At 40.4% G+C, this 27,944-nt stretch overlaps 1 protein-coding gene across 1 annotated transcript; it reads right to left on the bottom strand.

The window, feature by feature from the left end:
- Window positions 1-612: 612 nt before the first annotated feature.
- On the bottom strand, window positions 613-20,015 carry LOC133618962 (kelch-like protein 10). Its single transcript, XM_061979822.1, has 5 exons — window positions 19,811-20,015; window positions 19,237-19,720; window positions 5,557-6,168; window positions 1,066-1,215; window positions 613-987 (listed from the first exon to the last, which is right to left on the bottom strand). Exons 1-5 carry the CDS (start codon window positions 19,954-19,956, stop codon window positions 613-615), a joined length of 1,767 nt encoding a protein of 588 aa, XP_061835806.1. The 5' UTR covers window positions 19,957-20,015.
- Between the last annotated feature and the right edge of the window lie 7,929 nt (window positions 20,016-27,944).

The following is a 27,944-nucleotide window of genomic DNA, read 5'->3' as shown; positions in this document are numbered from 1 at the left end:
GCCGAAAAGGGGGGGTAAAGAAGACGGATTCTAGGGGCCCATGATGGAGGGGGGCCCAGAGAGACCTCTAATGATGATGAAATTATAATACAGAATAACGACACTGTGTTGGGGGCCCTGTAAAGATTCTTTTCATGGGGCCCAAAATCCCTAGCGGCGCCCCTGCCTTTATGGGAGCAATGAACGACTTTTATTAACTACATTGTTAGCCGCCTAGTACGAGTCGCACATTACAAAGAGAGAAAAACATGTTCTTGTCTCACATAGATTGGTATTGATAGGGAAATAAAAAAACAAGTTAATTTCCCCTTTTAAGAGTAGTATATTTTTATATACAGTAAAAACAAGTGTGGCCTTTTGTCATTTGAGCGACATAGTGTTAGTATCCATCGTGAATTCCTTCTCATTCGAGTCTCTTTCAAAGACAAATGGTTCCATTTCAACACCAATAACCTTCACTATAGAGAACCAGTCTTACTTTATGCATGCACTGCTTTGAAGAAACAAGCGTGATTACAAATAATTACCTTTTATTTTTCTGTCTTCATTTCTTTTTCTTCTTACTGAGGTGTTTGTCCGTTTTCTTCCACCGAAGTAGGCGGGAGCAAGGCATTAGTCCAGGCTCAAGAACTCGTCCTCCATTTCCAGCGTAACTTCTTCTAAGTGGAGCAAAGGTAGGTGGCTGCGCAGCGTCACGTAATGTGCTATGTTGGGTAGTCCTGACATCACACAGCAGCTCAAAGCACCGCGAGAGATCCCCATGTCACAGGCTGGAAACCACATACCGACTGTAGCGTCGAAGTACTCCACAAGTTTGGTTGCAGAGACGCCGGTGTAACCCCCGGCAACGAAGACGCGATCCTCAACAATTTCAATACCAAAGTTGCTTCTGGGGCATTGCATAGAAGGCAAAACAATCCATGCGTCCGTCTGTGGATTGTAGGCCTCAGCGCTGCACAGATGTACGTCGCCATCGAAGCCTCCAACCTTCATTAGAAAAGCAGAATTTGGCACCAAAAAACAGCCTTGGTCAAATCTACAATCCGATGTTAGCAATGCACTTACTGCATAAATGCGGTTGGCGTGAGCAATGACTCCAATGCCACTGCGGCAGCTGTTCATGGGAACAATCATAGTCCACTCATTGGTCTCAGGGCTGTAATACTCTGCGGTTCGTAAGGGCTCGTTTCCATTAAATCCACCACAAACATAAACCTGGAACCAAAAGGAGTCGTTAAAAGATGACATTCAACAGGTGTACACTATGTTTCATGATTAAACAAGTTGTAGTGTTTTGACAAGGACATACTTCCATGCAAGGCCGGCCTGTGGCATAAACACTCTGTAGTTGTTTAGAGCCCCAACCACTAGAGACCACGTTATTATTGCCTAGACATTTGTAAACATTTTTGAAGATGTTTTATTTAATTTAAAGGCCTACTGAAACCCACTACTACCGACCACACAGTCTGATAGTTTATATATCATTGATGAAATCTTAACATTGCAACACATGCCAATACGGCCGGGTTAGCTTACTAAAGTGCAATTTTAAATTTCGCGCGAAATATCCTGCTGAAAACGTCTCGGTATGATGACGCCTACGCGTGACATCACGGATTGTAGAGGACATTTTGGGACAGCATGGTGGCCAGCTATTAAGTCGTCTGTTTTCATCGCAAAATTCCACAGTATTCTGGACATCTGTGTTGGTGAATCTTTTGCAATTTGTTCAATGAACAATGGAGACCGCAAAGAAGAAAGCTGTAGGTGGGAAGCGGTGTATTGCGGCAGGTGTTGTGCTCTATAACGCACCCCTGCCGTAGAATGCTCCCCTTGACTGTTGTGCCGGATAACACAGCCAGTGTTTCATTGTTTGCATTCCCGGAAGATGACAGTCAAGCTTTACCATTGGCCTGTGGAGAACTGGGACAACAGAGACTCTTACCAGGAGGACTTTGAGTTGGATACGCAGACACGGTACCGTGAGTACGCATGCAGCTGCGGCTTCCAAACATTTGATCGCTTGCCCGTACGTGCGTGCCGCTATGTGCATGTCCCGTACGTAACTTTGGGGACTTTGGGGAAATATATGTGCTGTATGAACTTTGGGGAGGTGAACGGTACTTTGGGCTGTGGGATTGAGTGTGTTGTGCAGGTGTTTGAGTTGTATTGGCGGGTTATATGGACGGGAGGGGGGAGGTGTTTGTTATGCGGGATTAATTTGTGGCATATTAAATATAAGCCTGGTTGTGTTGTGGCTAATAGAGTATATATATGTCTTGTGTTTATTTACTGTTTTAATCATTCCCAGCTGAATATCAGGTCCCACCCGCCTCTCACAGCATCTTCCCTATCTGAATATCTGAATCGCTCCCACTGCCCTCTAGTCCTTCACTCTCACTTTCCTCATCCACAAATCTTTCAACCTCGCTCAAATTAATGGGGAAATCGTCGCTTTCTCGGTCCGAATCGCTCTCACTGCTGGTGGCCATGATTGTAAACAATGTGCAGATGGAGCTCCACAACCTGTGACGTCAGGCTACTCGTCTGCTACTTCCGGTACAGGCAAGGCTTTTTTATCAGCGACCAAAAGTTGCGAACTTTATCGTCGATGTTCTCTACTAAATCCTTTCAGCAAAAATATGGCAATATCGCGAAATGATCAAGTATGACACATAGAATGGACCTGCTATCCCCGTTTAAATAAGAAAATCGCATTTCAGTAGGCCTGTAAATCTGTAAGTTTCAAAATATGGCACCGTGAAATTTAAGATCAGTTCAATAGTAATGTTGTTTGAATCAAATTAAGAATGTGTAACACGACCTACACCTCCTTGCACGAATGCAAAATGGTTCCGTCCTCTTGGTAGCGGCAAACCCAGCATGAAATACTTCACTGTTCACTCAACACAGATGTCATAACTTTATCAAAGTTCACATTCAAGCATGTACACACAACGCCAACGTTTGGTAGCCAGAACAAGGTGATAAAAGGTAAAAATATAATAAATATATTTGTGGAAGCGTCGGATAAAGTTACGTTTAAGTTTCACTTTTGCATCTCATAGCACATAACTGTGGTGCGTTCAAGGAACCTTAATCAAAGATCAAAACAGAGACATCACTGGTTAATAAAGATGCGGGGAGGCTTAATCCCCAGTAGATATACTAATTATTTTGATTATAATAATGTATTATAATTATCATTATCTACTAATCCTACATGTACTGGCTAATCTCTACCTTACACTATGAAGTGAAAGGAAAACTTGACATATTTATAATCGTATTTTAGTTAATATTGATAATGATGTTGTATGATTATTAAAACTCACTTTCTGGCTCCTTTATATTAATTTAGTTAGCACTATTTTGTAAGAAAAAAAGAAAAACACAAAAAAAAGAAAAAACACTATTTAATAGGGGGTGGGAGGGTAATAGGATATTTTAGGGGAAAAGAGACCTAATGATGCCTAGTTCAAATTCTTGATGAAAACATTATTGATAATCAAAGACATAAACATGTATATATTGTGGGTTTACTGATCATGGAGTGTGCCACCTACTGTGCTTCTAGGTTATCACTTTAGAATGAATGGCAGGTATGTAGAACCGAGATAGAATGATGGATGGGTGGATGGCAGTGTATACATGCAAGGATAACTGGTTTACAATCAATCGAGATATGTTATTTCCATTTTTATAAGACTAAAACCTTATTGTTTTTTTCCATACAAAATCTTTGAGACATTATAAACTGCATGCAACAACCTTAATGTGGTTTTTACATGTTTTAAAAAGCTAGTTTTAACCAAATTAAGTCAACATACTGGGGCGAGGGTGAATGCTGGGTTTCATGTGGTGTGGGAGGTTTTTAGGAGTCTAATAAAAATAATAAATAAATAATATCAAGATGGGTCCATAAAACAAAGTCTTGTTTAGGCTACACAAAGCCTAGGGTCAGCCCTGTTTCCATGTGTGCCATGGAAGTCATGGTTTTCTGGAAAGATGCAGATGTTTTCCTATAATACTGTTGGAAGAAAGTGAGGTTTGAGTCCATCTTCAAGCCGAAAAGATCCAATAAAAGCAGTCCGTTCGTCATCCACCCCCACCTTGGTGAATTGGGAGCTCTGTGGATGTTACTGGTCTAGGCAGGCACCTGATTTATCCGCGCCGTCACAAGTCAATTATCTCATCATTCCATAACAGCTTTGAAGAGTCTGTCTTTTTAATATTTCTTGGTCCAGTCATGAGGTTTCAACTCTGTCTTGTTGAGTGTTGGATCCTTACCTTGGTCATGACTCTGACTATTTTCAAGAAAAGGCTGTGTGATGATTTGCCAATCTTTTCTCAATTTGAAGTGAATAATATTCATATAGTGCTTCTCTCTAGTAACTCAAAGCAGTTTACATAGTGAAACCCATGATCTAAGCTACATTTAAACCAGTGTGGGTGGCATGGGAGCCCAAGAACACAACAGCAGTGACTGGGATGGTGGAGACGGAGATTGAATCTGGAACCCTCAAGTTGCTAGCACGGCCGCTATACCAACCGAGCTACGCCAGCCCCATTTCATTTGCTGCTGCATCCCTCTGAAATACTTTTTTGTGAAACTTCTCAGGCCACACCCTCCCTCATGACACAAATATGTGCTTATAGCCAATAGGAATTCAACTTCATACCTGTTGAAGATCACAGTGCAGAAAAATGCAACTACCGTACCTTAGCTCCACCACCGAGGTAAACCTAGTTTCAAGTTGGATTTTCAACAGACATTTCAAAATCCATTCAAGTCGACTGTTTGTCCCCAACATTGGAAGCTCATGCCACGGATGTCAGCCCGTGCTGACTCGTGTGATTAAGGGACAATCAATTAATTACCGGTACTTGTCAATGGCTCATAGAAGACATTTCAATCGTCAATAGATTTTAAGTCAGGTGACCTAGAAACCCAAAACAACTTTCATAATGTTGTTGACCATTACTATACTTGGCTCACGTAATGGTTTCTCCAGATTATCGTTTGTTTTTTAACAAGTTTCCAAATTTCAATCGTCAATAGGTTCTAGAAACACAAAACCACTTTTATGTTTATTCATCTTTACTATACTTGTGGCTTTTTTTTTAACACTTTTGCAAATTTAAATCGTCAATAGTCAAAAATAAAAATCTGGAAAAACCAACGCATGAGCCAAATTTAGTAATGATGAACAAAACATTATGAAAGTGGTTTGGGGTTTCTTAGTCATATGACTAAAAAGATAATGATGATTGAAAATGTTCTCTATAGGCCATTGAACACAGAATTTTGGGGCGGCCCCTAAACAGGATGCACTCCGTCAGAATGGGAGTCAGTGATGCTGCTTCAGACAGTCAGCGATTAATTAATTACGTCTGACTTTCTCTAGAAATTGAGGAGTTGAATGTCCATCTGTGTGTAGCTGATTTTGATCTTTCTGGGGATGGTTCGCCAAACAGTCGGTGTGATTGGGAGCCCGAATGTCTGTATAATGTCCAACCTGAAACTAACTTCACCAAGGTAGCTCCACCTACCTTGTCATTGAGGGCTGTGCAGCTGGCGTCACTTCTCTGCTCGTGCATGCTGGCAATCAGAGTCCACTGGTTTGTTTCAGGTGTGTAGTACTCTGCAGTCTTTAGCCTCACACGTCCATCAACACCCCCTATTGCATAGATGCAACCGTCTAGCACGGTTACGCTAACAGAGCAGCGGCGATAGTGCATGGGCGCCACTTCATGCCAGGTGTGCGACCTGATGTCAAAGCGGCTGACGGTGTTGTAATGCTTCCTGCCATCAAAGCCACCAACGGAGTAGATGCAGTTGTTGAGAAAGGCGGTACCAAAGTAAGCATGCGGCTCCTCCATAATGTCTACAAGGTAGTCCCAACAGTTGGCGTGCACGTCGTAGGCTTCGATGCGGTGTGTTGGATTGGGTCCACTGAAGCCACCGATTGCCAGCAGGATGGCTGAAGGTAGGCGAGGACGGGCGACGAGGTTGCGGTATCCACACACAGAATTTGTTGCCATGTGACACATCACTCGGGTGGCAAAAGCAACCATGTCCAGGCATTTGCTGCTGTTCTGCACCAGCTGATTGGTCAACACTTTGATGGCGATGAACTCCACACTTGTCAGCGCTAAACGCACCTACAGAGAGGCAAGAAAATATGTTTTGTCAAGGGTGTCAGCGATCTAGTTACCTTTGGTCAGCCTTAAGTTTGTCGTCTTATTAGAATTTGTGTTGTCCCTTAAAAGGAAAACTGCACCTTTTTGTTGCCCTTTCGATCACAATCCTAATGTGAGACAAGAACACACATATTTCTTTGTTCTTTGTGTCCTCAACATAATTGCCAACCCTCCCGAATTTTCCGGGAGACTCCCGAATTTCAGTGCCTCTCCCGAAAATCTCCCCGGACAACCATTCTCCCGAATTTCTCCCGATTTCCAGCCGGACTTAAGGCACGCCCCCTCCAGGTCGGTGCGGACCTGCGTGAGGACAGCCTGTCGTCACGTTCGCTTGGCCAACCAAAAAGTAACCACAGAACACTGTGTTCTGTGGTTACTTTTTGGTTGGCTAACGGTTTACGTTGTATTGCGCACCCTGACGGCAAGTGTGGGAGTCGGTTCTGAATTATGAAGTAAAGAGACGTAACTTCGTCACCTCGCCTGGTTATTGACTCCAACCCAGAATATTACACTGCCCATACCTACGCTCCTTCAAAGGCTGTGCTACTGGCTGCAAAGCATTGCACATTAAAATACAACGATGAGTAGAGGAGTGTTATTTGTGTGTATATGTGTAAATAAATGAACACTGAAATTCAAGTATTTATTTATTTATGTGTATATATGTATAATAAAATACATATATATATATATATATATATATATATATATATATATATATACATATATATATATATATATATATATATATATATATATATATATATATATATATATATATATATATACCCCCCCTGTTGGCTCTCACAAAGTCTGCCATACTCAATGGTAGTGGTTGCTGTTGAATTAGTGTTCATTGCTAAACGATCTGTGAACTCAAATGTATCCAAAAAATACGTTACGGTGTAAATAACGAATAGAATAGAACGCTGTATTGTCATACATTCGATATAAGCAATAAATAACATATTAAAAATATATACATAAATACTTGTACAAACAGCAGTGCATGTGTACACACACACACACACACACACACACACACAGAGAGAGAGAGGTTTTAGTAAAATGCGTGTTTTAAAATTCAGTGTATAAAAATTATGTGTAAAAAAACACTGGACTCTCTTCTACTGTGGCATTGCGAATAGTGAGAGGCGACGGGCGGGGGTGGCAATACCCGCAGTTCAGAGCCTGTATGTTGGAGTTTAACTCAGTAGACGAGAGGGTAGCTTCCCTCCACCTCTGGGTGAGGGGACGGGTTTACGCCCCAAACAGCAGCTAGAGCACTCTCTAGTACTTACTAGAGGGAGTACTGGAGAGTGCTCCGCCGGGTGATCCTCGATGGAGAATTTGCCCAATTACCGGTAGTCTACATGCGTTTTGTGGACTTGGAGAAGACATTCGACCGTGTCCCTTGGGAGGTCCTGTGGGCAGTACTCCAACAGTATGGGGTATCTGACTGCCTGATTGTGGCGGTCCGTTCCCTGTATGATCGGTGTCAGAGCTTGGTCCACATTGACGGCAGTAAGTCAGACCCGTTTCCAGTGAGGGTTGGACTCTGCCAGGACTGCCCTTTGTCACCGGTTTTGTTCATAACTTAAAAACGCAGTCAGGTTGTTGAGAGGATCCGGTTTGGTGGCTGCAGGATGAGGTCTCTGCTTTTTGCAGATGATGTGGCCCTGCTGGCTTCATCTGACCAGGATCCTCAGCTCTCACTGGATCGGTTTCCAGCCGAGTGTGAAGCGACTGGGTTGAGAATCGGCACCTGCAAGTTCTCGCCCGGAAAAGGGTGGAGTGCCATCTTCGGGTTGGGGAAGAGATCTTGCCCCAAGTAGAAGAATTCAAGTACCTCAGAGTCTTGTTCACGAGTGAGGGAAGACTGGATCGTGAGATCGACAGGTGGATCGGTGTGGCATCTGCAGCGATGCGGATCCTGTATCGGTCCGTCGTGGTGAAAATAGAGCTGAGCTGGAAGGCAAAGCTTTCGATTTACCGGCTGATCTACGTTCCTACCCTCACCTATGGTCATGAGCTTTGGATTATGACCGAAAGGACAAGATCACGCAATAGAATGGCTTGTTTTTTCGATTTCCTTTTTTTGTTTAAGTAACTTAATTTTTTATTAAGGAAACAATCACTCAATGCAGTAATAAGATAAATTGCGGATCAGAACGTTTCAAATGAGATTAAAACTATGTAGGCTAAAGATAACTTCCATGTAAAACCACGTTTTTCCAAATTTTCCAGACAAGAACCTTTTAACAATACAGAACAAATATACAAATAGTAGTATGGTGTCAGGAGTTTCAGAATCAGTGTAAGAAGGACTGACAAAGAAGTCATTTTCATTAATCCCGGAGTCAGTCAGTTCATTTCTGAAATCAAACAATTTACCTGTTGAGAGTTTTCATATGGCAGTCAAAGTAGTTTACCTACACTTGAAAGATAGATTTGTTTATTTTTACAAATGTACCCTCCAGAAAATACTGCCATTGACCTTAGTTTGTTTTGTTTTCCTATTTCAGTTGCAAAAACACTTTCTCCCAAAGACAAAAACATTCCCAGTCAATCAGACACTACTTCCACATACAGTAGCAAAAATATATTCGGTATAGTCCGGTGCATCTTAATGTTCTTCCCTAAATTAATGTGAACATACGAAGCTTTGTTCATGTTAATGGAGCGTTTTCTTTTGACGACTCAAACTCGGTGATGTGATTATTCATTTACAATTGGGAAGCGTAAATAAATAAATGATAAATGGGTTGTACTTGTATAGCGCTTTTCTACCTTTAAGGTACTCAAAGCGCTTTGACACTACTTCCACATTTTATCCATTCACACACACATTCACACACTGATGGAGGGAGCTGCCATGCAAGGCGCTAACCAGCACCCATCAGGAGCAAGGGTGAAGTGTCTTGCTCAGGACACAACGGACATGACGAGGTTGGTACTAGGTGGGGATTGAACCAGGGACCCTCGGGTCGCGCACGGCCATTCTTCCACTGCGCCACGCCGTCGGCAATTTGCATATATAAACAGCTTTCAAACGAACTGTGAATTGGTTCTCATGGTTCATGCAAAGGAGCTGTTCAAAAAGACTTGAATCGTTTGCGATCGTCAACATCCTTACTTTCTTAATTCAACTCCGATCGGAATTCGAACTCAGTACTACTGCCTTTCAAGAAGCACTAACACAATGCACCACGGGAGCCAGTGTGACTATGTAGGGAAATTTGCCATTAAATTGTTATCAGGGACGAAGCAGTAAGGAATAGGTTTCATATGAATCGTTTTCATCTGAAATAAATGTTTTGTCTGAAAAGTCTTTCTATTTAGGATTTCGATTTGTTTGGTAAAAACCACAAAAGACAACACAGAGGTCGGGGTTACTAACGTTATTTGTAATGAAATAGGCCATTGATGTTCAAACTGTGGGACGCCTACCAGCTCCATTTATGGGTATGCCAACGAGTCACTTGATTGTCTTTCTATATTCAAACACAATGTTAGTGTTCAGACTGGGTGTAATGTTACAGTGGCCAAAAATAATAAATACACTTGATAAATAAAGCTGCTGCCTTGTTTTTGATGAATACTTGGGCCTCTTACATTACTGTATTTTCCTATTGGTCATTATGGTGGTACTAGAAGAGCCAAGTTTTTTTCTGAGGTGGTGAAAAGTTTGAGAACCACAGAAATAGGCTAATAAAAAAGCTAAACAAACATTATACCTATATTTAAATACAAATAGTGTCTTTATTTATTATTTGCATCAACATTTCAGCTATTTTGCTCTATTTTTAATTTTTTTTAATGGTTTTCTTGTTTATTTTATTGCTACAGTGTGCTATACGGGTTCATAAAACAGCTGTGTTCCACAAATAGCCCCCAGGCCACACTTTGAACACCAATGGTTTACATATTTCACCAGGAGGGAAGTGTTTTCCTAAATGATGGAAGAGTGTCTCTAAGTTCTGTTTTATTATGATTTGATTATGGATGTGATTTATTTGGTTTTAAGGACATGAAGCAACAATTTACAAGTTAAAGTACCACTGAAAGTTACACACACACTAGGTGTGGTGAAATTACCCTCTGCATTTGACCCATCCCCTTGTTCCACCCCCTGGGAGGTGAGGGGAGCAGTGAGCAGCAGCGGTGGTTGCGCTCGGGAATAATTTGGGGTGATTTAACCCCCAATTCCAACCAATGATGCTGAGTGCCAAGCAGGGAGGTAATGGGTCCCATTTTTATAGTCTTTGGTATGACTCGACAGGGGTTTGAACTCACGACCTATGTTCAACAAGTTATATTAAGGAACGCCATGTGGGTTACATTTGCACATTTTAACTTATCTGGAAAGGAATTGGAAGAAGCAATGTCGTGAAATTGTTCACAGAACATTTCTGCTGCATCTTCTTCTCTTGCAAAGCAGGTGTGTTGTGAAACGGATTGACGATACACTTCCATGATAATAATAATAATAATAATACATTATATTTAATATAGCGCTTTTCAGAGCACTCAAAGACGCTTTACAGGATACAAAATTAAAATATAAGACAATGATAATTTGTTTATGAACAAAGGCGTACCTGGAAGTGCCGAATCTGCATTTTTGACTTGAATTGTGGCCACAAATAAATGAATGGTGAACACAAACGTGGCAGGAAGGAGGAGCCTAGTTTAGAAGTGCAAGACACGATAGAGAGAAACATCAATTTAATGAAGTCATAATTGAACATTGATTAATCGTGCAGTCCTAGAAGCGCCCGGTCATACAATAATTGACATTCCGCATGTGCTTCTTCGCTTGATCTGTGTACTGTATAGGGCTCGAAAGGGCATGTGATTTGGCAATGCATTGTGTGGTCATGGGAGCAATTTTTTTGGGCCAGCAATTCTGTCTACATGTCTGGACTGTACCCGCGTTAATGTGAAAGAGAGCAAAGAACGAGATTAAAATGGATAGTATAAAATAAAATAAAAATCAAAGGACTGTGCCATGACTAATTGCACTCTGTTCCAAAGGCTTGTTATCTCGTAAAGAATAAGTAGAATTGGTGGACGTGCGCTAATGGAATTGATCCACCTTACTCAAATCTCTTGTCCATTGGACATGCGCTTATGGATCTATTCCATAAGCGCATGTCCAATGGACAAGAGATTTGAGTAAGGTGCCGCCATTGTCAAAGTCAAAGTAGTCCATACTTGCCAACCTTGAGACCTCCGATTTCGGGAGGTGGGGGGCGGGGCGGGGGTGTGGTTGGGGGCATGGTTAAGAGGGGAGGAGTATATTTACAGCTAGGATTCACCAAGTCAAGTATTTATATATATATATATATATATATATATATATATATATATATATATATATATATATATAAGAAATACTTGAATTTCAGTGTTCATTTATTTACACATATATACACACATAACACTCATCTACTCATTGTTGAGTTAAGGGTTGAATTGTCCATCCTTGTTCTATTTGTCACTATTTTTCTAACCATGCTGAACACCCTCACTGATGATGCATTGCTGTGTGGCACGCAAAAAGTGCTTTCATCAAATGCACTAGATGGCAGTATTGTCCTGTTTAAGAGTGTCACAACATTGCTGTTTACGGCAGACGAACTGCTTTACGGTAGACAAAATGCTGTTGTGTGTTGTTACCGCGCTGGGAGGACGTTAATCAAACTGCCTAACAATAAACCCACATACGAAACCAAGAACTCGCCCTCGATCATTCTACAGTTATAACGTGTTTGGGCAGGTACGCCGTTTATATTGTGTGCCTGAATTTCGGGAGATTTTCAGGAGAAAATTTGTCCCGGGAGGTTTTCGGGACAGGCGCTGAATTTCGGGAGTCTCCCGGAAAATCCGGGAGGGTTGGCAAGTATGAAGTAGTCCATATTTTGTCAACGCAGTCAGTTTTTATACCGAAGCATTTCAGAATGGAAAGTCTGTGAAGGCTTATTGTCCATCCATCCATCCATTTTCTACTGCTTGTCCCTTCCGGGGTTGTGCTGGGTGCTGCAGCCTATCTCAGCTACAATCGGGCGGAAGGTTGGGTACACCCTGGACAAGTCGCCACCTCATCGGAGGGCCAACACAGATAGACAGACAACATCCACACACTAGGGCCAATTTAGTGTTGCCAATCAACCTATCCCCAGGTGCATGTCTTTGGAGGTGGGAGGAAGCCGGAGTACCCACGCAGTCACGGGGAGAACATGCAAACAGAAAGACCCAGAGCCCGGGGATCGAACCCAGGACCTTCGTCTTGTGAGGCACATGCACCAACCCCTTTACCACCGTGCTGCCTAGGCTTATTGTCCTCCATTCACATTGCGCATAATCTGCAATCTCTTATGTGTCCGAGCAGGAGTGAGGGAGCCCAGCCTCAAGTCATAAGCAGGTTTCCATAAAAAAACAAAACAAGACCGTTATTATGTTTACCGTATTTCCTTGAATTGCCGCCGGGTATATAGTATGCGCATGCCTCGATTTACCGCAGGGTCTAACTCGTTTCGCAAAATTACCGTCGGGTAAGTCACGTACCTACTACGTTTTTAGCGTTACCCGGCAGTTTGCGGTATTGCAAATGTTCGTTCAGCGTATTTTTTGCACTGGTATACGGTACAAAACGAGTGACACGTCACGAGTTACACGTCACCTTTCAAGGCATCATTTTCAAAACGGAGGAGGCTAATTTCAATAATTTAAAATCGCATAAAGGGAAGAAGATAAAGAGCTACTCAGTAGGATTTAAGGTCCAAGGTATTGAATATGTTAAAAAGAATGTGTGTGTGTTACTGCAGTGACGTGCAGTCACTAGAGGCAGGTGAGGCCCCGCCTCACCTGCCATCATGGAAAGAAAAAAAAATTTAAAAAAAAAAAAAAAAAAATGAAATTGTTAAATGTATCCAGTGATTATACTATAAAGTTATTTTCCATTTAACTTCACCAGTTTTAGATTATTTTTATTCAAAATCGCTGAATTTTCACATTTGCCGCTCAAATACTGAGAAGAGACGGTGCGGTGAACAGCAGCCAGTTGAGGCACGTCACTCAGTGCCTCAACATGGATTCCGGACTCGGCTAACTACTGGCCTGCTGTGCAGTGAGACCGTATTGCTATATGAATTATATTATACATTTCCATAGTTTAGTTAGCTGAGGTATATAATGTACAGTGTATTTTGTCAACAACTGTATGTGTGTAACGTATTTCTTGTGCTGAGCGATCATAAAACGGCTGCAAAAGACGCACTGGCTGAGGCTCGCAGTAATCCGCCTCCTGCACCCCCGCCGTTGAATTTGCACCCCCTGACGGGAGTGTTATATCAACTAAAGCCCACACTTAAACTTTCCACGTGCAAGATTGAATCTATTTAAAAAAGTTATGTCATAAGAAGCCAAAAAGTGCAAAAACAATAATGTTCGTGTTGGAGGAGTTGTGAATGACTGCAGGGCCACAACATTAGGTACACCTGCAGACTGCAGGTGTACCTAATTCACAACTCCTCCAACACGAACATTATTGTTTTTGCACTTTTTGGCTTCTTATTAAATAACTTTTGTAACCTATTTTTATGGGCTTTCCTATTTGTGATGTTAAGTTCCTGTTATGCGCTGTTATACAGTATATGCCTTGAGCTCTTATTTTGAAGGCGCTAAGAGCGGAAGTGATGACACGTTGGAGTGGAGCGTAGGTTTTTGAAAGAAGGTAAATAAAGTGGCCCTCGTGTAAACTGGAGCCTCCGTGTTTATTTTGTAGTTTCATACAGTATAGGCGACATTTATAAACCCTTGGTTACACTTTTTTAAATAGATTCAATGTTGCATGTGGAAAGTTGAAGTGAGGGCTTTAGTTGATATAACACTCCCGTCAGGGGGTTCATTAATCCAGCACAACAGCGGCGCATGGACTTCATTTATAAGTAAAGGTAAGACCATAATGTTTTTTTTATTAAATGTGCTTTTTTGTGTGCTACAGTTTGTATGTGTAAAGTTAAAGTTAAGTTAAAGTACCAATGATTGTCACACACACTAGGTGTGGTGAAATTTGTCGTCTGCATTTGACCCATCCCCTTGTTCACCCCCTGGGAGGTGAGGGGAGCAGTGGGCAGCAGCGGCGCCGCGCCCGGGAATAATTTTTGGTGATTTAACCCCCAATTCCAACCCTTGATGCTGAGTGCCAAGCAGGGAAGAATGCTGGTATGAGCTTTTAAACATAACCCGTTAACTGCTGCCAATCAAATGGTGAATAAGATACTCTTTAGGGTTCATATGTTTGTAAATCTGACTGTGATGAAATCAGTGCCTCACCAGCCATCAACCTCACCGCACGTCACTGATATACTGGCATTTATACACCGGCACATTAGCGCAGACGACATGCTGCCAAAACCAATCGCATGTAAACTTATCTTTTAGAAATGCTAAAGTATGCACGCTACTTACAAAACAATAAAATTGTTTTAATGTTGGTGACATAGTTTAACATAAATATATGTATAGATCTACATAACATAAGTCCCGAGTCCTGTGTGCAACATCCAGCATAATATATCACAATTGATTATACCGCTGTGTTATAACGCAGGCACTTAGGAGCCATTCAACAATTATGTGTGCAAAGGGGGTGGGGTTGGGGGTCAAAATCCTGGGGGGGAAATGCGCACAATTAAGTACCATCATTTGTATAGTCAATTTTGCGTACGGGGGTTGGGGTCAAAATCCTGGAGAAAAATGCGTACGTAATTGTTGAATGACCCCTTGTAAAAATAAAAAGTGTCACGTTATAATTGCCTTTTCAGACCCAAACAAAAATAACTCCCGGGATGATTCATTGTGCTTTAAATTTTATTGCGACATTAAGCGATGTCATGATTATCCTTACATCACACTCAAATTTATAAGCGCATGCCTAAATTTACCGCATGCCTTTGGTAAGCGCCGGAGTGAGAAGAGGTTTTGAATTAATTACAGCCGGTGCGCTAATTCAAGGAAATACGGTAAATACTTTGATTACTGCGCTACAACTGCGAAAGTTATACTCATTAATTTTTGTGCTTACACAAGACTAAAAGTGAACAGGCAACATGCTTTTCTATAAATAAAGTTGATTTGATTTGATTTGATTTTTTTGGGCGCTGCTTGTAGCCCGCAGCTAGCTTGGCTAACGCTAACAACCTACTAAAATGCTACACGTAAAAGAGAATAATACATGCTTTAATTGAAACTTACCAGTCTGAAAATGCTGTGAACACATCAACATGTACCAGGCGATGGCGTTAAAAGTGATGTTTGATCATGTCACGGATGCTATCCATTAGCTCATGAAGGATTTTACTCTTTTTAATGCTAACTACACATATTGCTAGCATACACGTTCACTTAATAAAATGAGTATATTGATTTTACCATCAAATTTCTGCATGCTAACTACCATAGTTTTTATCGTAATAAATTATTAGATATTACTGCAAATGGTAGTTTTAAAGTAACACATGAATGGATTAACATGGACCCCGATTTAAGTCGAAAAACTCATTCGGGTGTTACCATTTAGTGGTCATCCATTTTCTACCGCTTGTCCATTTTGGGGTCACAGGGGGTGCTGGAGCCTATCTCAGCTGCATTCGGGCGGAAGGCGGGGTACACCCTGGACAAGTCGCCACCTCATCGCAGGGCCAACACAGATAGACAGACAACATTCACACTCACATTCACACACTAGGGCCAATTTAGTGTTGCCAATCAACCTATCCCCAGGTGCATGTCTTTGGAGGTGGGAGGAAGCCGGAGTACCTGGAGGGAACCCACACAGTCACGGGGAGAACATGCAAACTCCACACAGAAAGATCTCGAGCCCAGGATTGAATTCAGGACCTTTGTATTGTAAGGCACATGCACTAACCCTTTTTCCACCGTGCTGCCCTCATTTAGTGGTCAATATTACGGAATATGTACTGTACTGTGCAATCTACTAATAAAAGTTTCAATCAATCAAAACACACACTAGAGCCCTGACATGAGGGTGCAAGGTATTTGCAGGCGGCAATAATCATCAATATAAGCCAGCGGAAGGAGATGTTACCATGGAAACTGGAGTCAGATGGGACAAAGACAACCCAACCCCCCTTTGGAACAGTTTATCAGTCCTTAGGAATAAGGAGGACAGACATTTTGCGCGGGGCCTACTTGTGGTCATGAGGGAATTGTATTTCTTTGCTTCAAATAATCACAACTGTGAAATAAATCCAAGATGGTGAATATGGAAATTGACGACGACTTGGTGAACTTTATTAGAGATTAAATGAACACGCATAGCAGAGAAAGTGATCCTCCCTTCACTCACTAACCCGAGATCCTTGACTATGCTTTCACGCTGGCGGCAGTCAATGATGTCGCACGTTAGCGTCATGTTTAGAACTTGTTAAAAAAAAAGAACAAAACTTTAGAACAGAGTCCTGTATTCAGCCGTAAAAAAAAGGATATTCCGAGGCTCGCAAGACCCACAATGCATTGCGTTTTCTCCGTCACACTTTCAATCTTTATAGGGAGGGTCGGCCCTGAACCCGCGCAATTCATAAAGATGTTTAATCAGTCGGTTCCCCACTTCTTCTCGTCGTATATCCATCCATCCATTTTCTACCGCTTGTCCCTTTCGGGGTCGCGGGGGTGCTGGAGTGAAGTGAAGTGAATTATATTTATATAGCGCTTTTCTCTAGTGACTCGAAGCGCTTTTACATAGTGAACCCCAATATCTAAGTTACATTTAAACCAGTGTGGGTGGCACAGGTGGGTAAAGTGTCTTGCCCAAGGACACAACGGCAGTGACTAGGATGGCGAAAGCCTAAACATGATTACGTTTCCATCCATCCATCCATCTTCTTCCGCTTATCCGAGGTCGGGTCGCGGGGGCAGCAGCCTAAGCAGGGAAGCCCAGACTTCCCTCTCCCCAGCCACTTCGTCCAGCTCTTCCCGGGGGATCCCGAGGCGTTCCCAGGCCAGCCGGGAGACATAGTCTTCGCAATGTGTCCTGGGTCTTCCCCGTGGCCTCCTGCCGGTCGGACGTGCCCTAAACACCTTCCTAGGGAGGCGTTCGGGTGGCATCCTGACCAGATGCCCGAACCACCTCATCTGGCTCCTCTGGATGTGGAGGAGCAGTGGCTTTACTTTGAGTTCCTCCCGGATGACAGAGCTTCTCACCCTATCTCTAAGGGAGAGGCGGAGGAAACTCATTTCGGCCGCTTGTACCCGTGATCTTGTCCTTTTGGTCATAACCCAAAGCTCATGACCATAGGTGAGGATGGGAACGCAGATCGACCGGTTAATTGAGAGCTTTGCCTTCCGGCTCAGCTCCTTCTTCACCACAACGGATCGATACAGCGTCCGCATTACTGAAGACGCCGCACCGATCCGCCTGTCGATCTCATGATCCACTCTTCCCTCTCTCGTGAACAAGACTCCGAGGTACTTGAACTCCATCACTTGGGGCAGGGTCTCCTGCACAACCCTGATTATGTTTTTATATGTTTATGTTTGTATATGTTTTATCTAGTATTCAATCCTTTGCCACTCCACGTAAATATTGCCATGTTTTGAATGTTGTTTTTATTTTTAAATTCGCCCGTGATACGAGCTAGCTGTAGGTGGCTGTAGCTAGTGAATTGATTAACGTGGACCCCGACTTAAACAAGTTGAAAAACGCATTCGGGTGTTACCATTTAGTGGTCAATTGTACGGAATATGTACTGTCATTCTTGCCAACCTTGAGACCTCCGATTTCGGGAGGTGGGGGGAGGGGGTTGGGGTGGGCGTGGTTGGGGTGGGACGCGGGTGTGGTGGGGGCGTGGCTAAAAGGGGAAGAGTATATTTACAGCTAGAATTCACCAAGTCAAGTATTTCATATATATATATATATATATATATATATATATATATATATATATATATATGAAATACTTGACGTTCAGTGAATTCTAGCTATATATATATATATATATATATATATATATATATAATAAATACTTGAATTTCAGTGTTCATTTATTTACACATATACACACACATAACACACATCTACTCATTGTTGAGTTAAGGGTTGAATTGTCCATCCTTGTTCTATTCTCTGTCACTATTTTTCGAACCATGCTGAACACCCTCTCTGATATGCATTGCTGTGTGGCACGCACAAAAGTGCTTTCATCAAATGCACTAGATGGCAGTATTGTCCTGCTTAAGAGTGTCACAACATTGCTGTTTACGGCAGACGAACTGCTTAACGGTATACAAAAAAGTGACTGCTGCTGTTGTGTGTTGTTGCCACGCTGGGAGGACGTTAATGAAACTGCCTAACAATAAACCCACATTAGAAACCAAGAACTCGCCCTCCATCATTCTATAGTTATAACCTGATTGGGCAGGTACGCTTTTTTATATTGTGGAAGACCTGAGTCCGCCTGAATTTCGGGAGATTTTCGGGAGAAAATTTGTCTCGGGAGGTTTTCGGGAGAGGCGCTGAATTTCGAGTCTCCCGGAAAATCCGGGAGGGTTGGCAAGTATGCGTACTGTACTAATAAAAGTTTCAATCAATCAATCAAGTAAATTACAGTGTCAGACTAGCAGCAAACGGCTTCGCTACCATGACTGAAATCAATTCTTGTACTTTCATAATTTACATAAGCCATGTTTAGAATGCTGTTGTTCTTTCATTTTAAAACTGCTCTTCATGATGTCCATTTAACGCTAATTTACATATTGTAGCTTCTTATTCCTGAGGCGGTGACTTTTTATAACTTATATGTCAAATAACTGTAGTTTGTTTACTGTCTAAGTCACAGCCACTAAACAGCTTGCGGTGATGACATAGCAGGAAACAAGTGGCGTCTCATTTCTTAGGGCGTGTTTTCCACCATTACGTCTTGGCCCTCTGTTTGAAGGGGTGAGGGCGAGGGTTTAGACAAAGACGGAATGGTTAAGGGGGAGAATTGGGTTTTTTTTCCTTACTTTCTCAAGGAGCACTGCAATGTTTTCACTACGCTCTCCTGGAGCGTGTGCAATCCAGTAGAGGATGGCTTCAAAAACGGTGTTTTCCTTTTTCACGATCAGGTCATCTCTATCAAGGATGTCACGGAAGTCCCGAATAGAGAGTTGCCGCAGCTCATCGGAGGTTGCAACTTCCTCAAAGTGGAAAAGGATGTATTGGTAGGCCTTGAGCTCCAGCTCCGGGGTGTAACAGTTCTTTGTGAACTGCCAGATGCCGATGCAGTTCTCTGGGCAGAGCTGCTCTGTTAGAAAAGTGCAGCAGGTTTCGACAATGCCCGTCACGTTGAACCTGTCGGCTGCCAACAACAATTCCTTCACGTTGTCCTCTGTCACTGACACAGAGCCCTCATACGCAAACTCCACAATGAGCTGCATTAAGTGCGGGGTAAGACCTTGTATGACGTAGACCATCTGGTGCGGAGTTGACCAGCGCAGAAAGAGTGCTCTGAACATCGAGAACACAGAGATAGGAGATGATCAACATTCTATTCCAAAAACGATTGAGAAATCCCTTATAATATTTTGTTTAACTGACCTGAAGTACTGGCTGCACTTGCAAAGGATGATCTTATGGATATAAAATTCCACATTGTCAACCGTGATGACTGCATCGCTAAGTTTTCTAGTTAGACGAAGTTCATCGTAGACAGACGTGTATGAAGATTTGCCATTGTAACTCATCTTGATTTTTGGGCCATCTCGTAATACTTTTGTTTTCTGATGTTTTCTCAGCAGAAGGAACATTGAGCAGGAGTGAACAATTACATCATCGTCGCATTCTATGTCAAAAGCCACCTTCGTCATCAGCAGTTACATCATTGGCATCATCAAAGCAAGGGTACTTTAAATTTAAACAGATCATCACTTTGTTCAGTTTTTCCCATTCCAACACCAAAATGAATAATGCACATTTCAGCAGGATGTGCACATTCTAGTGTGTACCCCTCTGCTTTTCCTAATCCTCACTCTCAAACCAAAAACTTTAACCCTGATCCTAAACCCTTAATCCTAAACCTTAACCCTGATCCTAAACAAACAGCTTAATCTAATGCACGCAGCGCTAGCAGGTATGTCAAGGCGAAGAGCTACACAGGATGGAATCCACATCATTCCTCCAGAACAATCTTCATTAATCAAAAGGAAGTCTGAGCAGTGTGACTGACACCCTTTTCGTCAGAACGCACCATTCGGTCTGCCAAAACAGAGGACTTCAACCAGGGAGTTCTTTACAATGTCAGAGACGTCCACCAGAGATATCCTTCATCCATCTAAGTCTGCATACTTGACATAGGAGCGTGTTTGTAGATAGCAGTGATTAGTCTAAAACCGTTTTCTTCGTTGCCCAACTTTTGGCTTCAGCAACTAATGACACTGTTGATATATTTTTTTTCCCATTTTAATAAAAGCCTTGAATCTCATGTTAAAGTAACTGAGAAATATTTTGTAGTCTTCTTGTGATGTCTGTCCTCACCTTAATTAACCAAATTAGAACGGCAAAAAAAATGGTCTTGACTCAAGGCTATTTTAGCATAGTTTCTCATTATTGTATTCAAATTAAACATTTGATGTCTCAAGTTTGTCCAATTGACTTTAAGCACTGATAACCTTTTAAAGAGGAACTTTTGGGGGGAATTTTGCCTATCCTTATGTGAGACAAGAATACATGTTTTTCTCTTTTTAATGCATTCTAATGTGTAATACATGGCTCGTAGTAGACGGCAAACAATGCAGACAATGTGGATTCTATATCTTCCACCTAGTAAGATCTCTAAATAAAAACATCCAAAAACCTCCAACAACGTTTATATACACGCTGTAAGTATATATGTAATGTAGTAACAGGCGCATTAATAATACCATGTCATATTTACTCATTTTAAGAATTACAGCAGTGCATTGATTTCACATTGCATCACAATGTTGACTATTTCCTTCAACAAAATAATAATAATAGATTTTATTTGTAAAAAAAAGCACTTTATATTGAGTAAACAATCTCAAAGTGCTACAGTGTATTAAAATAAATAAAAAAGATAAATAAATAAATAAAATAAAAACTAGAACAGCCAAATAGCTATATAGTATGCACTTTTCAAAAAAAAAAAGAAGGCTTTTTTAAAAAGAAGGGCTTTTAAGCCTTTTTTTAAAGCATCCACAGTCTGTGGTGCCCTCAGGTGGTCAGGGAGAGCGTTCCACAGCTTGGGAGCGGCTGAGCAGAAAGCCCGGTCTCCCATTGTTCGTAGCTTTGTCCTCGGAGGTTGGAGGAGGTTAGCCTGTCCGGAGCGAAGGAGTCGTGTGGAGGATTTGTAATACAAAATACAACTATTACTAATCATGGCAGATTTTATATGAGATACAAGGACTACTTTAAGACAAATGATTATCTAAGCATTATGTAGCAGTATTGCTGAGTGCTTGTTGGTTGTGTCATTCTAATAGGGTATGATAACTGTAACTATATACTTTGGAAGGAATAAAGGAAACCTCAGCCATTCGTTGCTTAACTGGAACTCGACCTTTTAGTTTTTTAATTTCCGCACTTGCACAAAACACACTCCTTTCAGTGTAAGAGCATATAGATTCCAACATCTCTGCTTGTTCTTACACTGTACAATCTGTTGGGCATAACACCAAACATTGTTAGCAAAACTTTCACATTTTACTTACATCACACACAAGTTTACATTCCAAGTAAAAACTTTGCAAACAAAGCTATTTTTTGTCACAGGCTTTGTAAGAACATCTGCAATCATCTCTTCTGTTGGACAATATTCAATCTTAACCTTATTTTCACTGAGTGCAAACCTAACAAAGTGATACTTAATATCAATATGTTTGCCTTTCTGACCACAAACTGGATTTTTTGACAAGGATATTGCACCTTGGTTGTCTTAGAAAATCATTACAGGTGCATATTTGCATCCACTGTCCATTCCATTTAACAGCTGTACAATATACAAACTTTATTGTGCTGCAGCAGCCAATGCAATATATTCTGCTTCACTATCACAATCTACCGTCCGCTTGGTCCTACTAGTTTATTTTTAGATTAATTTACGGATTTTATGTCATCTATTGTTAAGCTGGAGAGTGTATTAATTATTGGTGATTTCAATCTCCATGTTGATAACACTTATTGTCTCTTGGTAGCTGAGCTGGTATCTTTTATGGACTCATTTCACTCTTTACACACAAAAGATCATACTTTGTAGTTGCTCTTTTCTTTTGGAGTAAAAATTGACCAATTAAGTATTGAAGACTTTCAAATAAGCGACCACTATTGCATTGTTCTCACTGACTCAGACTACTTCCAAAGTGAGGAAACTGAAACGCATTCTCAATGTTCTGCAATCAGCAGGTTTTCTGGTTTTTTTTGACCCAACACCTTTGCACACGTTTAGTAGATCAGCTTTGCGTATGGCAGCGTTTATCAAAGTGTGGGGCGCGCCCCACTGGTGGGGAATAGAGACATGACAGGTGGGGCGCGAGGAACGGGAGGAAGTTTCACTTTAAAAAATTTTTTTTAATTATTATATTCTTAGATTATTTTTTTTACTATGCTTTCATTTTCTATACACACTGTAAATCACTTTGTGATTCTGTCTGTGAAATCCGCTATATAAATAAATGGAAATTACCGCTACTTATTTTTACTGTAGGCTTTATATTTCTCGGTACGAGCGAAAGTTTGACAGACATAGCAACAGTAACTAATGGGGGCGGGGCTAAGCGGAACAAACTTTCGCGCGGATGGGTAGCAGGCTAATGTGTGGATCACAATTACACAAATATATACATTTGTGACTCGCACCTCAAAGGTCGTCGAGCCAGAGCCAGCGCCTGCAGAGAAACAAAAATCTGACGGGCACACACTTTGTCATTCACCGGGAAACACTCGCGTCAAGGCAGCTCAGCCCCGAACTCAATGAGGTTTTAACATGTTGTGAGCGCGGTAAATTTGATCAAAACACGACCACTGAAAGTGCGACTGTTCTCTGCAGTGTGTGAGGAAATGGGTGCTGATCATACAGCCGTGCTGTTTCACAGTGAAGCAAGGTGGCTCTCCTGGGGGAAAGTGCTGTCACTTGCCCTGTCTTGCAAATGCATAGCTCCTCCTTTTTTTTTTTTTGCAAAGATTGCAAAGTGGCACTTTTATTGTATTTATTATTGAACTTGATGCAAGTTATTTGATTTATTATTGAACTTGATGCAAGTTATAACACTTTTTTTGATTTATTATTGAACTTGATGCAAGTTATAACACTTTTGTTTGATTTATTATTGAACGTGATGCAAGTTATAACACTTTTTTTGATTTATTATTGAACTTGATGCAAGTTATTTGATTTATTATTGAACTTGATGCAAGTTATAACACTTTTTTGATTTATTATTGAACGTGATGCAAGTTATAACACTTTTTGATTTATTATTGAACTTGATGCAAGTTATAACACTTTTTTGATTTATTATTGAACTTGATGCAAGTTATAACACTTTTTTTGATTTATTATTGAACTTGATGCAAGTTATAACACTTTTATTTGATTTATTATTGAACTTGATGCAAGTTATAACACTTTTTTTGATTTATTATTGAACGTGATGCAAGTTATAACACTTTTTTTGATTTATTATTGAACTTGATGCAAGTTATAACAGTTTTTTTGATTTATTATTGAACGTGATGCAAGTTATAACACTTTTTTTTATTTATTATTGAACTTGATGCAAGTTATAACATTTTTGTTTTATTTATTATTGAACTTGATGGAAGTTATTTTATTTATTATTGAACTTGATGCAAGTTATACCACAGCTGCACAGTTATTTTATTTATTATTGAACTTAATGTTATTTTGTGTTATTGAGTTCGAATGTATACAACTTGATGTTCAATAAATTTGAAAATGTTAAAGCTTGGCATTAGCGCTCTGTTAGGGCGATGGGGGCAGGTGGGGCTTGAAAACTCCCCCTTGTCCAAAGTGGGGGATGACAAAAAAAGTTTGAGAACCACTGGCGTATGGTATTAGGTTTGCACGTGTTTTAGTACACACAAACCCTTAGTATATCATGCCCCTTACTGTACAAATACTGCTTTCCAGACATGTGTTTTCCACAATGAATATAGCATACACGCATGTGAAAAAGTGCAATATATTTATCTGTACAGTAATCTATTTATTTATATATATTTATTTATTTTATGTATATATTATTTATATATATTTATTTATTTATATATGCACCTTGCTTTTTTATCCTGCACTACCATGAGCTTATGTAACGAAATTTCGTTCTTATCTGTGCTGTAAAGTTCAAATTTGAATGACAATAAAAAGGAAGTCTAAGTCTAAGTCTAATAATCCTCACTGAGGGAAAAAAAATAAAATGTTTGTGTCCATCTTCGCAATGTCGCCGGGGTTAAATTGAATGTCAAAGTTGACCAGCTTCTCGGTTTATCGAGGTACGTGTATATTCACCACTGGCTGGCTCGCCGCAGTGGTCACTCAAAGCGTTTCACGCTTGAATGTGCCATCGTCAGTAGCAACCGGACGGCTGTTTTAAGAGTTCAACTGCGTTTGTGTTGTTTTCGTCACCACTATACACCTACCTATTCCAGGGGTCGGCAACCCAAAATGTTGAAAGAGCCATATTGGCCCAAAAATACAAAAAAACCTGTCTGGAGCCGCAAACATTGTAAAGCCTTATGTAAGTGTTATAATGAAGGCAACACATGACATAAGTGTCTATGTTAGCAATATTAGACTACTATCAAAATGACTCTGTCACAGGCTGATGCAAATCTTCATTGACAGAAATGTTGAAATGTAATATTTATTCTACACATTTTTACAACATTGGAAAACATTACTAAAATGGAGGTTTTTCAGACAGTGTGATAACTCTTGGAAATTACTGCCTTAGAACGGCCAAAGGTAAAGATGTGTGTGTTCAAGTTGAAGGTAACGGAAACTAAAAATAAAATGACCTCAAATATACCTCAAATATGAGGCATAATGATGCATTATGTACATACAGCTAGCATAAATAGCATGTTAGCATCGATTAGCTTGCAGTCATGCCGTGACCAAATATGTCTGATTAGCACTCCACACAAGTCAATAACATCAACAAAGCTCTCCTTTGTGGATTCAAGCACAGCATAAAACTTTTGATGGACAAATAGAGACAAAGAAGGAGTGGCATGAAACATGTCTTTCTGTGGCAGCATCAAGGAAAGTTGTACATGCAAACAAACTACGGTGCGTTCAAGGACTTCCAAAATTAGGACAAAAGGGCGCGCACCAAATACTCTCATCAGTGAAGCATGTATATCATAAACAGCGGGATTTCTAACAATTAGGAAGGTTTGTGTCATGTTTGTCCTCCTACAGAAACCATATTAAAACAAAAATTTTTATTTTGTCCTCATCTTTTACCATTTTAATATATAGAGCCACTCGTGGCTCGAAAGCTGCGTGTTGCCGACCCCTGACCTATACTCATGACGTAGAACACATATCCTATATCCAAAACATCTACATATTTGGATTGGACAAGTACAAGTACAATTTGGCATGTTTACTCGACAAAACACCCCTGCAAATAATTTATAAAAACTTCATTAAAATGCCTTTTAAAGTGTAAGTTACACATGTATAAAACAAATATCTTATAAATGGATAAATTCAGACACTGATTTTTTAGACTCGCCGACTTCCTCTTCCTGGTGGCTGGTGTCGGACCAGTCATGTTTACTCAGATTCTCCATCATTTTCTACACTAATTTAAAGGATTCGATAAATGAATAAACACAATTATGTTTCTTTGTTTAACGAGCTGTCCAAACTTACCAACCTTTTCTAAAATAGGGTAAATATTAGGAAAGTTGTAGCATTTTCAACAAAAAGGTCACGCCTAAAATCCTGATCCCCATTGACTTTGTATTGAAGAGGTTGACCATAAATTAGTGCGTTCTCAACGGGTTAAAAAATTCATAACTTTCTTAATATTTATCAATGGAAAACTATACTTAAATCACTGAAATCGTCTTAACAAGTTAATGTTAAAAAAAAGAGCTATAAATCCCATTTCTGGAAGGCAGTTGCAGAAACACAAATAAACAAAGTAAGAGGGCCAACAGTGACCTCTGCTGGTATAATTATGCAAGTGGCAACAAATGTTCGAAATAAACTAATACCATAACCATTACCATGGCTAACATTGCTACCTGGAAAAAATGGCATGTTGTCACAAAACGACCCTTCATTGTGAACAAGAGTTTCCTCTCCTGTGTGCTAGACGCAGAAGCGGGCTGAAGAACCTAATATATAACCAGACGCCATTGATCTGTTGCAATTGGGAGTGCATCACTGCGCATGCCCGTCACGGCGCGCTGCATTGCACCTCAAGGGTGCAATGCAAAAATCGGAATTTAAAATGTCAGCTGTTAAAATGCATATTAACACGATTTGTCGGGCCATTTCTGCAATTTGTCAACGTTTTTTTTTTTTTTTTAAACAGCCTTCGTGTCTCACTGGAGGCACTTCTTTCTCTGGCAATCGCAATGTGTAACCTGTATAAGATGTTGGCTTAAACCGAATTAGTTTTTATGTTCCTTGAAGGCAACGTGAAGAGGACGCCCCTTATCCTTTTTTCTCTCGATTGGTCTGTCAAGAGGCCACGCCCCTCGCATAACTTCCACGAAAAAAGGGCCAAAAATCTGAATCTGACAAAAAAAAAAAAAAAAATTTGAATATGAAAAGATGTGAAACTTGAAAAAATGAATTAAACTGTAAAAAATAAAAATTTAATGAGAAAATTTTTAAAGATAAAATATTAAAATATAGAAAAGTGAAAATTTTAAATAAAGAATTAATTCAAAAAACATTTTAAGTGTGAATCAAAAATATACAGTACAGGCCAAAAGTTTGACCACACCTCATTCAATGTGTTTTCTTTATTTTCATGACTATTTACATTGTAGATTGTCACTGAAGGCATCACAGCTATGAATGAACACATGTGGAGTTATGTACTTAACCAAAAAAAGGTGAAATAACTGAAAACATGTTTTATCTTCTCGTTTATTCAAAATAGCCACCTTTTGCTCTGATTACTGCTTTGCACACTCTTGGCATTCTCTCGATGAGCTTCAAGAGGTAGTCACCTGAAATGGTTTTAACTTCACAGGTGTGCTTGAAGCTCTTTGAGAGAATGCCAAAAGTGTGCAAAGCAGTAATCAGAGCAAAGGGTGGCTATTTTGAAGACACTAGAAGATAAAACATGTTTTCAGTTATTTCACCTTTTTTTTGTTAAGTACATAACCAACTACCGACTGCGAGCGGTACCACTGGCTTATACGACGTCAAATGGGTGCTACAAATTGCGAGTTCAAATATTTTATTTCTTAATTTTTTCATGTTTCATTTGTTTTGTACAATTCTTTTAATTTTGACAGTCCCACGTAAGATATGTTTTAATTGCTGAAGCTGGTTTATTGAATGTTAAATGCACCGAAAAATATATAGTTTTGTACACTGTTGAGGGGATTCAATAATGAGTAGTGTGCAAGTGGGTTTATGTATAGTATCTCCAGTCGTGTGCATGTGGTGACAAAAATGACGGTATTTTGAGAGGTGAAGTCGGACTAAGTAGGACATCAC

This window comes from Nerophis lumbriciformis, linkage group LG19, assembly GCF_033978685.3.
Source record: "Nerophis lumbriciformis linkage group LG19, RoL_Nlum_v2.1, whole genome shotgun sequence".
NCBI lineage: Eukaryota > Metazoa > Chordata > Actinopteri > Syngnathiformes > Syngnathidae > Nerophis > Nerophis lumbriciformis.
This window is presented reverse-complemented; position numbering and strand designations above follow the sequence as displayed.

Bases quoted from the DNA above. Each gene is read 5' to 3' on its own strand.
- LOC133618962 (XM_061979822.1), bottom strand. From the start codon at position 19,956: ATGAGTTACAATGGCAAATCTTCATACACGTCTGTCTACGATGAACTT. The intron at 1,216-5,556 runs GTAGGTGGAGCT...TTTTGGTTCCAG, and splicing joins GCACAGCCCTCAATGACAAG to GTTTATGTTTGTGGTGGATT. The intron at 988-1,065 runs GTAAGTGCATTG...TTTCTAATGAAG, and splicing joins ACGCCAACCGCATTTATGCA to GTTGGAGGCTTCGATGGCGA.